Raw genomic sequence first — 14,983 nt, 5'->3', positions numbered from 1 at the left:
TTGCTATCTTTTCTGAAGTGAATGCACAATAAAAGAAAATCCAAATGTGGCTTTTCCTTGAAGACCTTATTTTAACCACTCTCAAACAGGGGTTGTGAGTGGAAGCTTCTAGATTGGGGAAGAGTCAGCTTCCTGGATAGGATACCAAATCACGTGACACCTTTCATCTCCTTTCCAACATATGAATTAAGCCCAGGTTTACCTCGGCCGACCGCACCTCAGTGAGAGAGCGAATAGGATTTTCAACGGGATTAAATGATATGAATAGCTTTCAGGTTTCCACTGGGGGCAGAGCCGGGGGTGGGGGGTGGGACTGCTGCGGCAGCTGCTCCGAGGAGAGAATAAAGGATTTGCTGGAGCTTTGTGACTCGGTGTATCTGCTGAGGATTGATCTGAGAGCCTTTCTTAGCCTCCTTTTGGGAGGAGGCGAAAGACTTCTTTTCAAAGTCACATTATCTGGCAACAAAGCCTGACCCAGAGGGTGGTGTTTGGGGATTGCACACTTGCTGGGGAGAGAGGTAGGCTCCAAGCCTCCCTCAAGGAGGAGGCACGCCAGCCTCAACAGATGGATCTAGAAGCTGGGAGGGGCTGGAGGAGATAAGCCCTGCCTCCTTGACTTGCCCAAAACCTCTGACCTCAGCCTTCTCTCACACGTCTCGTGCTCCTGGCAGCTACCTCGCAGAGATCCTGAAGTGAAGGCTGTCCGTCTTGTGTGTGTCCAGGGGCTGGCGGTGGTGGGGTGGCATGCAGCTCAGAAAGATCACTCAGCTATTGCTGGGGGCAATGCAAAACAGTGCAGCCGCTCTGGAAAACAGGTTGGCAGTTTCTTATAAACATACAGTTATCATATGACCTGGCAATCCCACTCCCAGATATTTAGCTAAGATAGGTGAAAACTCACATTCATGCAAAAACTTGTATGCAAATATTTATAGCAGCTGTTTTCATAATTGCCAAGAACTGAAACAACCCAAAGATCTCTCAGCTGAGGATGGATAAACACACTGTGGTACATCTCTACAATGGAATACCACTCGGCAATAAAAGTGGGTAGAACTGTTGATGTGCTGAACAACATGATGAATCCCAAATGCATTATGTTAAGTGAAAGAAGCCAGACTCAAACGGCCACATACTGTATAGCTCCACCTAGCTAACAGCCTAGAAAAGGCAAAGCTATAGGGCATAGGAGGAGGGATTGAGTACAAAGGGGATTGAGTACAAAGGGATTGAGTACATTGGGGGATGGAATGGGTGATGGAATGTTCTGTATCTTGATTGTGGTGGTGATTACACAACTGTATGCATTTGTCAAAACTCAGAACTATACACCAAAAAGTGAATTTTATTATATGTAAATAAAGAAATTAAATCAGTAACAGTTAGGTCATGAAAGATGTGAAGAGAGGTTTTTAAACTCTTAGCCATTCTAGCTGCTTTCACTATAATTCCACACTCTTTTCCTGTCGGTGGTAACCAGTAGGGCAGAGTGGATTGTTCTCGATTCCCATCACCTGCTACTACGGTTGGTGAACAGGTGACCGTATCCTCTAGTTGCTTCCCGGAGAAGATCATTGTGGGGGACAAGCAGTGGGTTTTCTTACTCTGACAGTCCCAATTCCTTCCCCTCAGCTCTTCCTCCTTTCTCTCGAGAAGAATGTATGGCCTTGGCATTCTCCCTACTCATTCTTTTAATACAGATTCCCCTTTTGTTCCCTCTTCAGATTCTTCATTGACGAAATGAAAGGCAAATTGTATTGTGTGTATGACGATTAAAGGACCATTCAGGACCTCCACTTCCTGCCAAGGGACATCCCAGGCTCCACCGATGCCAATGGGGTTGAGAGCCTCGCTCCTTCAAGTGTGTTCCGGGAGCAGCAGCATCAGCATAACCCTGGAGCTCATGAGACACACAGACTCGCAGGCCTGCCCCAGAAAGACAGAATAAAGGTCTGCTTTTTAACAAGAGGCTCAGGGGATTCCCATGCACAGTAAAGTCCAAGAAGCCTTGCTTTAGATTCAAGTGTCCATCCTAATGCCGGGATCTTTTAGATCCCCACTTGCTGTTGTGGAAAGAACAGGGCCATTGGTCTCAGCCAACCCTGACTCTTAGCTCCACTGTTTACTAGCTATGTGTCCCCCATCAAGGTGAGGCATGAACCTACGAATCGCTCATCAAGCCATGCTGAGGCAGCGTCCCACATAGAGCAACTAGAAGGACGTACAACTATGACATACAACTATCTACTGGGGCTTTGGAGAGAAAAAAGGGGAAGAAAAGGAGGACGATTGGCAACAGATGTTAGCTCAGGGCCAGTCTTCCTCAAAAAAAAAAAAGATGTAATTACAATAACAAATACAACTGGCAGATACAGATTTGGGAACCCATCCAAGTTATTAGACAGTATAACATCCCACCCCTCTTTGGGACAGAACTTTGCCTATTAGCTGCAAAGTTTCTCCATGCTCTGGGCAGCAGCCAATACTCATTATAGAAGGGAGGGAGGACATAGGTCAGTCCAATGATTAGGTTACATAAAAGACGGTTATAGGAGTCTCTATCACGATTGTCTTAGGAGATCCTGCAAATAACTTATTTTTTAAGAAAATTTGAGCAGACTCAAGTTTATTCCTGTAATAATGCCACTTTAGCTAACATTTCAGTTTGCTTTCGCAAGTGGAGGCTGCTAAGTTTGGTCACCTCCAGGCTACACTTAGCTCACAGAAGTTTACTAGTGGCCATTGTCACTCATTGCATGCTCACAAACGATTTCTGTGATTCCGTTTTCTTTAAAATTTCATAGAGGCCATATCAGTTATCTATTGCCACATTAGTGCTGCATAACAACCAGCTCCAAACTTACCAACTTGAAAGAAACAATTGCTATTTCTCACAAGTCTGAGTTGGCTGGGAAGTTCTGCTGATCTGGACCAACAAGGCTGATCTCAGTTGGGCTCCCTGGTGTGTCTGCAGTCAACTGGTTGGTCAGATGGAGGCTAACTGGTCAAGGAAGATCTCAGATGGGACCACTCATTTCTCCTCCACTTATTCTCTCGTCCTCCAGCAGGTTAGCCCAGCTTGTCCCATGGCAATGGCAGAATCTTGAAGCAAGAGGGAGAATAGAAATACACAAGATCTTAGAAGGCCTAGACTCAGAGCTGGCACACAATCACTTCTGCTTCATTCTGTTGGCCCAAGCAAGCCATGAGGCCAGCCCAGATTCAAGGCATGGGGAAGTAGGCTGCACTTCTTGGTGGAAGGAGCTACAAAATCACATCCCATAGCACTGTGGGTATGGTGCTGGAGGTAAAGTGTTGGAGCAATGTTTGTAATTAATCAGTCATAGATGCATTTGTAATTATGAGAGCAGGAAAAGATAGATGAAGAAAGCTTGAGAAGTAAACTTAAACTCCCTGAATCTAAGCTTATCATCTTATTAGTATCATCTGTGACATGGAGGTCTAGAAGAAATCAAGACATTTAAAAAACAACTCTAATATCTTTTGATATCCAATTAGCCATATTATTATTTCTTCTTATAAAATTTACATTTTTGAGAAAGCTAAAAGGCTTCCATTAGATTCACTTCCCAGAAAAAGTTTACTGTTTCATCAAAATCTACATACTTACATCAGAGGAGATCTCAATGGAAAAAAAAAAAATCCACTATGGTACTGACCTGGGTAATCACAACCATGGAAAATGGAAGATTAGTGAGCTCAGAAAAGCTGTGTTATTAGAGCCTATAGTGGGTCAATCTTTGGACTGGGCAATTTGTGAACGTTTTTTGAACAAGAACAATTAAATTGTTAGGAATTTAATCTGTAATCATTTCCCACACATGAGAGCTTATTCAGTGATTCAATACATAGTTGCTGAGCAGCTATTAAAAAACAAAAATAAACAAAAAAGCCACTGCACTGGATAGTTAGGGATCTTTGGATTAAGCAAAACTATCAGAAAGATGTCTACTTGGGACCATATTCTCTTTCCTCCCTTGTCTCCACCCTTGTCCCCACCCCCAGACTTCTGACTCTGAGCAGTGCTTTGGTGTCATGCCTGCAATTTTCAGTGTGCCTCATTCTGAGAAACAGTTGCATTTCTTAGCATTCCACATATACAAGATCCAAGGCCCTCTAGACATTTATAATCATATACCCACACACATGTGGATATTTCATAAAAAAATGCCAGGAAAAGCTTGGCTTCATCTGAGGGGGTGGCTTGTGGGCACTACCTGGGTAAAGTCAATCCTGTAGCCAACTGTGTTTTCTTGGTCACTTTGGCTGTCGGTGAGATTAGTGTCCAGTTCTCAACTCAACTGAAGTAGTTGTGATCAACCTGTCTCTATTTATTATTTATCCTCCTTGATCTTGGTCTTCTACCTTCAGTTCTATTTTCCTTGTCATGGTACTTATTTACTTATATATTTTACCCGAAAGCCACCTGAAATCTTGCTCTTTTTTTAGAATATGGTGGTATATAAATATATACTTGGATAAATAACCATGAGAAATTCCCATTATGACACTGAGCTCATGATGGGACAACCAAAGTGTAGATTTGACTAACCAATCCTTCTGCCCAATGATGCAGTATTGAAACCATTCGTTTGATAACTTCTGCCTAACTACAGACTGTTTCTGTATTCATTGTGGGTTAGACCTTAATGTGCACACAAATCGCCTGGGGATCTGGTGAAATTGCAGATTCTGATTCGGAAGGTCTGGCCTTGGGACCTGAGGGTCCGAAGTTCTATCAAGCTCCCAGATGATGCCAATGCTGGTGGTCTTTGGACCACATTCAGACTAGCAAGGGATAGAGCATAATAACAAGCCAAGGCTATGACGACCGACTCTGCAACACCTAGAGGTGACTTATCTGCTGCAGCCATTTGGTAAATATATGTGTGGATCCTCAAGAAGTCAGTTCAGAAAGTAGATGGGTCCACACTGTTCTCACTCCCGCACACCAGGCTCTGCCAATCCTCAATCAGTGGCATCAACATCACATTTGTCTAAAACTGGCTCCTAGATTCTCTTTGTGGGTATAGACTGAATTCCCATCCTACCCATTTATTTTGCCATGACCTCACAGAGATAAGGTTCCTAGGAAATCACCTAGTTCTACCTCCCATCCAGGATGGGGAATCTCCCTCTCTTCTGCCGCTGACAAATGGTCCCAGCAGCATCTGATTCCCTTCAATGACAGGGACTCACTATCTCCAAGGCCGCCTGCTACAGTAAGGAAGACCTCTTATGAAAACAAAGTTTGTCTCTGCTGAGTCAAAATCAACTTCCTCGTAACCTCCACCCACTGAGCCTAGTCTGCCATTTGCGGCATCTCAAGCCTGCTCCTTCTTACTCGAGTCAGCCTTTGCTACATTGCAGACAGCTGCTATACCTCCTTTCCCCTCTTCTCCAGTTAGACCCTCCCAGGCCCTTCAACTGCTCTGCTTAAAGGTCAGCATTTTTAGACCTTTCAGCACCTTCTTCTGGGCATGGCCCAGTTCGTCAATATGCCTCCTAAAAATGGTGCCCACTATATACCCAAAAGAATTGAAAGCAGCATCTCAAAGAGATATTTGTATACCCGTGTTCACAGTAGCATTATTCACAATAGCCAAAAAGTGAAAAAAACCCAAGCGTCCATCAACAGGTGAATGGATAAACAAAATGTAGCATATACATACAACGGAATATTATTCAGCCTTACAAAGGAAAGAAATTCTAACCTGTGCTACAATATGGATGAACCTTAAAGACATTATGCTAAATGAAATAAGACAGTCACAAAAAGACAAATACTGTATGATTCCACTGATACGAGGTACCTAGAGTAGTCAAATTCATGGACAGAAAGTAGAATGGTGCTTGCCAGGGGCTGGGGGAGGAGAGAAGTGGAGAGTTGTTTAATGGGTACAGGATTTCAGTTTGGGAAGATGAAAAAGTTCTGGAGATTGGTTTCACAACAACGTGAATGTACTTAACACTATTGAACTGTACACTTAAAAATGGTTAAGATGGCAAATTTTATGTTAGGTATATTTTACCACAATTTTAAAAAATGGTGCCCAGAGCTGGTCAGAACCCTTCAGTTGTGCTAAGGCTATTGCAAGGTACACTGGGGTTGATTTTTCCTTGATTGCTAACCCCCTGCATTTCTAGTAATGCAGCGTCAGACCATGGCCCACCCTTCTTGGTAGCTGTATTGCACTATTAAGGCATATGACACGTGTAGTCTATTAAAACCCCTAGCTCTTCTCCACATGAATTACTGCCAAACTACCCCAAAATAATGTAATAGACTTCTCTAGTTTTTACTTGCCTTTGAAAAAATATTACCTCTTCAATGGATGCAATAGCCATCCTTTGGAAATTAAACTTTCTCCTTTACAGTCATTCTAAGTTTTCTATGCCTTAGTTTTATTTCTAATAAAAAAAGTCTTTGATATGTTCTGAAATCATTTCTGAAGGATGTTTATGAAAATCTGTGTGTCAGTAAATCTGTGTTATGACTAATAGCTAAGGATCTAGAAATTTATAGGTAGTACTTTTGCCAATATTTCTGTGCTCAAACTAATGTTTCTTTAGCCATGCTTGAGTGCTCTTGGCATAAAAACAATAATAAAAACGACGACTATTTACCTTCCAAATGAAAAATTAAACTTAAGCATTGCAATCATCCACTTTTTATGTTCGTAATAACTTCTAATTTAGAGAAAGCCATCAGTAAAGAAACCACTGGCTTGAGAACAAAAGTGTCAAACACAGACCCAGTCTTGTAATTTATTGAGAACCATTAACCCAAACATGAAATGCTGTGATAGGAAGCCCTGTGGTTTTCATGCTGTTGGCAGGTGTAATCACCTTTCTTTGACTCTCACATTTATGTATGTTTTGAAGTTTTCTCAGATAACTGAATATATTTGGCTCTCCTTTTCTCAAGTTCCAACAACTACTTTGATTTTCTTTTTCGAGATCTGGCAGATTTGGGTGTGCACACGTTTGGAAAAGCTGAGGGCAAATGAGATGAAAAGGTGCTCACAGAGTGAACTGTATTGGGGTAGTTTCCAAATGCTACCTGCTTCTGGAAGTGTAATTTCCAGAGCCTTTTAGGAGATGAAAGGCTTGTAAGAGCTCAGTCACACTCTGCAATTATAGAAAATTGTTAGTTGCATTTAGATCAGTCAACTGTACAAATGGACCAATTTGGTTTAAAAAAATATGCTATTCCAAAATACCTATGGATCAAGTCATTCAGGTGTCATTCACAGGACAACTCACTACGTCATCACCACAAAGAGCAGGGTGAATGAATTATTTACAGTTGTTTTGAGAATGCCAATTTAATAGCAACTGACACCCAAGATTCTCTTATTTCCAAAGAAGACTCGCAACTGTAAGAAAAGAGTACATTTTATAAGTGGAACTTTTTCCCCCTAGTAAAACTATGAAAGGTCATAAAGAATCTTTGGTTTTAATTCAAGGAGTAAAATGAGGAAATTAGTCCCACGGTTCCTGGATTTTGCATTTTGGGGTTTTTGTGACTTTCTGTGATTGTTTTTTTTTGTTTGTTTGTTTTTTTGTGAGGAGATCAGCCCTGTGCTAACATCTGCCAATCTTCCTCTTTTTTTGCTGAGGAAGACTGGCCCCGGGCTAACATTCGTGTCCATCTTCCTCCACTTTATATGGGACGCCGCCACAGCATGGCTTGCCAAGCAGTGCGTTGGTGCACGCCCAGGATCCGAACCTGCAAACCCCGGGCTGCCACAGCGGAGCACGCACACTTAACCGCTTGCGCCACCGGGCCAGCCCCTGTGATTGGTTTTTCAAAGGGGACATGGACATGTGGCTCTATTTGTCCTGATAGGTTTCCACGTAATGTCTGTGAGACAAGATTGGGGCAAGATAAGCAAAATCATAAATAACTGAGCTCAAGACAAAACCAAAACAATGTTTAAAACAAAGCTCATACAAAATTACTGTCGATAAAGCAAGAAATTCATAGTTCTGGTTTCCCAAGAAAATTAACTCAGATCTCCTGTGTATGTAAAATGACGCTTTGAAAAAAATGGTTGGATCTATTCAATTTATGCTTGAATGTATAAACTTGTGGCCTGGTTATGGTTACTATGGGAGCTATAACTTTAACCTGATTTTTTTAACATCTAATTCATTGCCCATAGGTTGGTTTGGGCTTTTTTTCCTTCAGAACTTCTTGTGACGTGGAAGAATGAGAATAATCCATGGAGGTAGCTGTATATTCAGATGCTGTGCTTCCTTGGGGAACTGGCTGGGCAGAGTTTACTGGGGGCTTGCTTTTTTTTTTTTTTTTTTTTTTGCTGAGGAAGATTTGCCCTGAGCTAACACCTGTGCCAGTCTTTCTCTATTTTGTATGTGGGTCCCCGCCACAGCATGGCTGCTGACAAGTGGTGTAGGTCTGCACCAAGGAACCTAACCCAGGCTGCTGTAGCAGAGTGCGCCGAATTTAACCACTAGGCCACAGGGCAGGGCCTGAGCTTGCATTTTCTAAGACAGTAAAGTGGTGGAACAAGAGAAGAGCTTGTAGGACATCGGAGCATCCTTCGGTTAAGCTGGGAAGGGACAGAAAGATACCACATCTGGTTTTCCATGGAAGAGGGCTTGTGAACTTGTAGGAACTTTTTTTCAATGTTCAAAGAAAAAGAAAGATATTAAAGGATATTTCACATGTCCCTTCTCTATATTTGGACCTTTCTCTCTTATGTACTGGAAAGAAGAAAAGAATTAGGATGAAAAGGAATGGGGGAAAAGGAACCATCTCCTTCTTATTCATGACTACCATCTACATTATCATCACCCCTTACAAAGCATGCTCTCTACTCTGAAGTGTTTACGTCCAATATTTTGGTGTTGTCCACCACATTCTTAGCACCCTACACAATACTTGGCACATCAGTAACTGTTTTCCTCAACATTTTGTGGTGAAAAATTTCCAACATAGAGAAATTTGAAAGAATTTTATGTGAATACCAGATGCCCACCACACAGATCCTATCATTAACACCTCACTATTCTGCTTCAGCATATATCCATCCAGCCATCTTCCATCCATCCACCAAGCCCTCTAATTTTTTTATGCATTTCCAAGTTGCAAATATCACTTCACCTCCCTCTAAATACTTCAGCACTCATATAATTAACTCAAGTTCAGTATTACAACTTTTTTCTCTTTTGAACACATAATGCAAGGCACCAGTCATGTGTAGTAGTTAATGAATTTTGACAAGTGCATACACTTGTGTAACCCAAACCCTTCTCAAGATACAGAACATTACCCCTACCCCAGAAGAGGCTTCAAGCACATCCCAGTTCATCGCCACTCTCCCATCTCCCCAAGCCATTACTCTTTTGATATTTTTTGACCATAGATTTATTTTGCCTGTTCTAGAACTCCATATAAATGGATTCATACAAGATGTAGTCTTTTGTGTCTGGCTTCTGTAACTCAGCATATTTTTGAGATAATCCATGTTGCTGCAGGTAACATAGTTCTCAATAAATATTGATTTGCTGATTTTTATCAGTCTTGATTAACCAGGAATTTAAGTTGACTAAATGTATTTAAATACAGTTATTATAGCTAGAACATCTCTTATTAAGCCTTTTGGGAATTCAGCACTGCTATTTGTTGATGACTCAGTAAACGTACGGTAAGTTTTGTGGAAAAAGAAAAATGAAGCATCCTCTTTTTAAAATGAAAGAAGATACTCAAGGATGGTTATGATTAGAGCCCATGGCATAGTAACTGACCACAAGCTTTTCCCCTTCTCACAGGTGTAGGTGTGACGGCTAAACACGGTATTTTTCACAGGAACTTTTTTCTGGAATGTTCACTTACTTTAGGCTATATCCAAAGGCAGGATATGACCTGGCCAAGGGGGAATCTGCAAATTTGAGTTCTTTCCACAGTGGTTCCCCATTCTCCAGAGAGAGAAGCTGAGAACTGGCTGCAAGGAAGTGGGGGCTAGAGCTTCCACTTGAAGTCTGTTGCGGTAAACGTGACTGGCTTTTTGGGGGAGTACCAATTAGTTGAAAGAGTCCCAACTGAAAATTTTCAAAAGAATCCCCTCTAGCCCACAACTGTCTTCTCTAAAAGTGGGTTCCCAGGCTCAGGACGGGTGAGGGACACCGTGCTATTTGGCATGAGAATTTTGTGTCTATTAGTGATTTGACCTTTCTGTTAAGGTTAACCAGATAGTTTTGACCCCTCAGAAATCTATGTTCCTTTCCTTATTAGACGGGGGCTAAATTCACCTGTGACTTGGAGCCGACCTCCAGCTTACATGCAGCCCAGATGGCTACCTGGAGGCACCTGCAATCTGAGGTAGCCCTCTCTGGTTAAGCAGGCGGCTGGGTCTAAACTCTTCATCTAAAGGCCTCTTGCATCCACAGCTTCCTTCCTGAGGTGTATGCAGGGCGCAGGCCCCAGGGCCCAGAGTTAAAATAGATTCAGACATGGGGAACTCCAAGGAATGTGCATTTTAAGACTTCACCAGCCTTAATGAACGGTGCTTTTTCCAGCACCAGCATTTTGTTTTTAAAGCATTGCTTAGCGCCTCACTTAGGGGATATTCGGGGATAGAGGTGAGGAGGGGCAGATAAGAGGCGGGAGAGATTGGTTTGTGTGTAAACTTTGGTGAGAAAAGTGTAAATGAGATTACAGTTGGCAACTGGATCTCTTGCGTTTAGGATAAGCGGGGCGGGGGGGGGGGGGGGACGGGACACGGACACGACACGACAGGGGCACTTTAAGACAAAATGCCCAGGTTGCTGCAAACTTGTTCTTCTCTTGCGTATGTCCCTTCCAAACACAGATTGTTAATTCTCTCATCAATGATCACCAAGATGGAACACACTATCATTAAGAAGGTGCATTTCTTAGGAGCATTTCTTGGGCTGTTAAAATGCCACGATTCCTAAACCATCCTTGGTGGCTTTGAACCAACGTGAAGAGCCTTACATCTATTCCCCAGTGTGATGAGAGCTGGCACTGAAAATACTGTCCATTGATTGGTAAGCCTCCAATTAAACGCAGTAAGTAAATCATTACAAATTACCCATTCTTTTAGGCTCTCCTAAATCAGCGTGTTGGAAACTATTTTCCCCTGACCCATTGCAGCCTATCCTACTCTACAGCTCTGGAGGGCTCCAGCCACGAACTGCTCCCTAGATGGTCACACTTTTCCACAGGACATACCCAATCTAAGGGCCAAAACTTCGTCCACTCTTCAGTGGAAATCTATCTTTTCCCGAAAGAGATCCCCTCAAACGCAGCAGCAGGTCCGCTGGGAGAGGGGTTGGCAAAGGCTTCTGCCAGCCCGAAAGTTTCCTTTGCCCTTGGTTATGACCGGGAGTTGTCGCTGTTAACTGCAAGGCTCGCTTCAAGGTGGAAAATAGCATGGGTTTCCACTGCCACCCGAGAGGCCAAGTTCCGCTGCCTGGCGATGGCGGCGAGACGGCCCCTTCCACGCTCATCTCTTGCCACCCAGAGAGCTGCTCCGAGGCCGCCTACAGGTGCAATCCCGGCACTGCGGCCCGGGCAGCGGGCCGGGCAGGGCGTGAGCCCAAGCCCCACGGCATCTCTGCCCGCCCTTCTCAACGCCTGAGCAGGGCCCCTGCGTGCCCGCTGCCCTGTCCCCGCGGTGTCTCCTGTCCCTCTCGCCCCTGGCGTGGTTTGGGAAGGAAGCTGGGAGCCCTCGAGGCTCCGCAGGCTCGGATTTGGGAGGGGGTGGGGCGCGGCCGAGGCTTCCCCCGAATCTGCGGCAAGCCTGGCTCCGGGAAAGTTGTTCAAAGTTCCCAGCAGCGCCTGCCCGGGTCGCCTCCGCCGGGCGAGCAGACGGCGGCGAGCGCGCCAGCCTCCCGCCGCCGCCGCCTCTGCCGCTACTGCCGCCAGCAGCGTGCTCTGGGCGGCTCGCTCGCTCGCGGGAAGCGGGCCGGGCTCCCGGCGGGCAGACCCTCCTCCCGGGGCGAAAGCCGCAGGTGACGCAGGCGGCTCGGAAGGCGGAAGCTGCCCCGCTCCCACCGCTCAGGCAGCGCGGCGGCGCCTACACCTGGGGCCCCGACGGGCGGGCAGAGACGCCCCGGCTGAGGCGCCCGAGGGGGCGGTCCGCGCGAGGGGCCCCGGGGCGTCCCCGAACAAAGCACACTTCCCAGCCCTTCCCCGCGCCCTCCCGGGCCCGAAGCTCGGGAGAACAGGGGTCTGCGCTGGGCCCCCGACGTCTTCGCCATCCTGCGTGTCCCCGAGCCCCCAAAGCCTTCAAAGTTCCTCCAAGTACTCCCCTCCCCACCAACCGGGAGGGAAGGGGCGTGTCCTGTGCGGACACGCCCCCTCATGAATATTAATAAGCGCATGCGCCTGCTCGGCGCGCTGGGTAGAGGTGGCCAGCCCGGGCCGCGGCTCCCAGACGGGCTCTCCGAGTCCCTCTCCGAGAGCCGGGCGGGCACGCGTCATTGTGTTACCTGCGGCCGGCCCGCGAGCTGGGCTCGGGGTTTTTTTTTTTTTCTCCCCTCCCTCTTTTCTATGCAGCTGATCTGAAAGGGAATAAAAGGCTGCGCATAATCATAATAATAAAAGAAGGGGAGCGCGAGAGAAGGAAAGAAAGCCGGGAGGTGGAAGAGGAGGGGGAGCGCCTCAAAGAAGCGATCAGAATAATAAAAGGAGGCCGGGCTCTTTGCCTTCTGGAACAGGCCGCTCTTGAAAGGGCTTTTGAAAAGTGGTGTTGTTTTCCAGTCGTGCATGCTCCAATCGGCGGAGTATATTAGAGCCGGGACGCGGCGGCCGCAGGAGCAGCGGCGACGGCAGCACCGGTGGGAGCACCAGCGCGAGCAGCAGCGGCGGCGGCGGCGGCTTCCCGAGTGCCCGCGGCGCGCGGCGCAGCGATGCGGTCCCCACGGACGCGCGGCCGGCCCGGGCGCCCCCTGAGCCTCCTGCTCGCCCTGCTCTGCGCCCTGCGAGCCAAGGTAGGAGCCCGCCGGGCCTCCCTCCCGGCCCGCCCTCTCCTTTCCCTCGCGGCGTCCCGGACGCCTGCGGTTGAGCGCCGCGAGCGGGCTCGGGAGCCCTCGGGCGCCTGGCTGCGTGGTTGGGCCCCTGCGCCCGAGAAGCTACACCTGGACTGGGGGAGCCCCCAGCCTTCTAAATGTACCCTCTAGGCTGGGCAGGGGGCGCGTTCGCTCCCCTCTTGCTCCCCGGGGGCAGTCGTCTGATTCTCCCGCACTCGTGCACTTCATGCCAGGGAATAACGCTGAGCCCTTGCACCCACTTTTGCAAAATTATTCTCACTTGGCGCCGAGGGCTCGTCGGGGCAGGCGGTTAGGGAGTCGCCACTTCCACCCTCGAAGAAAACAACTTTCCCCCGCGCTGACCTCCCTCGCTCCCTCTCCGGCAGGTGTGCGGGGCCTCCGGCCAGTTCGAGTTGGAGATCCTGTCCATGCAGAACGTGAACGGGGAGCTGCAGAACGGGAACTGCTGCGGCGGCGCCCGGAACCCGGGGGACCGCAAGTGCGCCCGCGACGAGTGTGACACGTACTTCAAAGTGTGCCTCAAGGAGTACCAGTCCCGCGTCACGGCCGGGGGACCCTGCAGCTTCGGCTCGGGGTCCACTCCTGTCATCGGTGGCAACACCTTCAACCTCAAGGGCAGTCGCGGCAACGACCGTAACCGCATCGTTCTGCCTTTCAGTTTCGCCTGGCCGGTGAGTGACGGACGCAGGGAGGGAGGCCCGGCCGAGGTTCGCACCCGCGCCTGCCGAGCCCTGCTTTCTCTTGTGAGAGGGATTTAAGGGTCTTGGCTTGAAACTCGGCGGTAACTGGGGAAGTCGTTTGGGGTGGAGGGTTAGGGAGCCAAGATTCTACAGTTAGAACTCGGCGGGCCCCATCTCCGCTGCTTTTTGCAAAGCGCACAAAAGTGGAGACCCCAGAGGGGATTGTGGGGCAAAGATCCCAGGAAGGCCGGTTTAAACTTACAACTTGAAGGCTCTAGAGTAATTGCCCACCCCCTCCCCCCAAATGATCTTTGCTTAACCAATTAAACCCGATGCTCCCTGAAAGGCGGACTCCGCGCAATTCTGGCCTTCGAACGCCGTCCAAATTGGCACCCTCCCCTTTCCCGTGAGCGGCCCGGAGGGCGGGTGTGTCCTTCCTGGAGGGTGTGGGGGAGCCCGTTTCCCGCTGCTGCCCCGGAGGTTTTGGTGCGTGCGGGGGCGCGCTCCCGGCTAGGCGCAAGGGGACGGGGGCGACCGCCGCAGGGGGTGGGGGTGGGGGGGGTCTTCGGGCCTTCGCCGGAGTTGTTGGCCCGGGAGCCTCCGCCCCCTGCCGGCCCCTTCCTGCCCTCGCCCCCGCGCGGTGTAGCCCTTGTGGCCTAACTTCCAGCAGTTCCCGGGCTCTGGAACAGCTGTGTTTGCAAACTTCCCCGGGAAGGGCGGGGGTGCGCCCTTGTCCGGCGGGCGCACAGCCCCCGCAAGCCTTCGGGGGCGTGCCAAGACCTGGAAGGGGCGGCCCGCTAGAAGCAGTCCTTGCGGCTGCAAGTGCATGGACGCCCCTCCAGCCCCCGGTGCTGTTCGAGGTCCGGGCCCCCGCTGGCAGAACCTGCAGCGAGGCCTTTACGACATCCTGAAATGGGTGGAAGGAAGATGAGTGTGATTGCAGAAGGAGAGGAAAGGGAAAAATGTTGGTGCCCTCTGCCCCCCTCCTGCTGTCCCGGAGGCGTGACTCATTGCCAGGACCGGGGCTTGGCCGAGCCTGTGCTGGGAGGGTGGGTGTTGAGAGGGGGAGCTCAGCGCCCCGGGGGAATACTCTGCGCCACGTGCTCTGATGGGGTGCGCTCTGCTGCCTCCTATCCGCGGGCTGGGGCTGTGATTCGCCACTTGGGGAGGGGAGAATGTCTGCCGTAAAACTTGGAGTGGCTTTCAAGGCCCACGTTTAGAGGAGCTGGCATTGTAAA

General features: G+C 48.3%; 1 protein-coding gene across 1 annotated transcript in view; it reads left to right on the top strand.

The window, feature by feature from the left end:
* The first annotated feature begins 12,531 nt into the window (after positions 1-12,531).
* JAG1 (jagged canonical Notch ligand 1) overlaps positions 12,532-14,983 on the top strand; it is a 34,446-nt gene continuing 31,994 nt past the window's right edge. The window contains exons 1-2 of the mRNA XM_058563219.1: positions 12,532-13,005; positions 13,431-13,736. Of these exons, the coding sequence (XP_058419202.1) occupies positions 12,925-13,005; positions 13,431-13,736 (387 nt within the window). The 5' untranslated portion in view covers positions 12,532-12,924. The remainder of the gene's footprint in view (positions 13,006-13,430; positions 13,737-14,983) is intronic.

This window comes from Diceros bicornis, chromosome 19 (assembly GCF_020826845.1).
Source record: "Diceros bicornis minor isolate mBicDic1 chromosome 19, mDicBic1.mat.cur, whole genome shotgun sequence".
NCBI lineage: Eukaryota > Metazoa > Chordata > Mammalia > Perissodactyla > Rhinocerotidae > Diceros > Diceros bicornis.
This window is presented reverse-complemented; position numbering and strand designations above follow the sequence as displayed.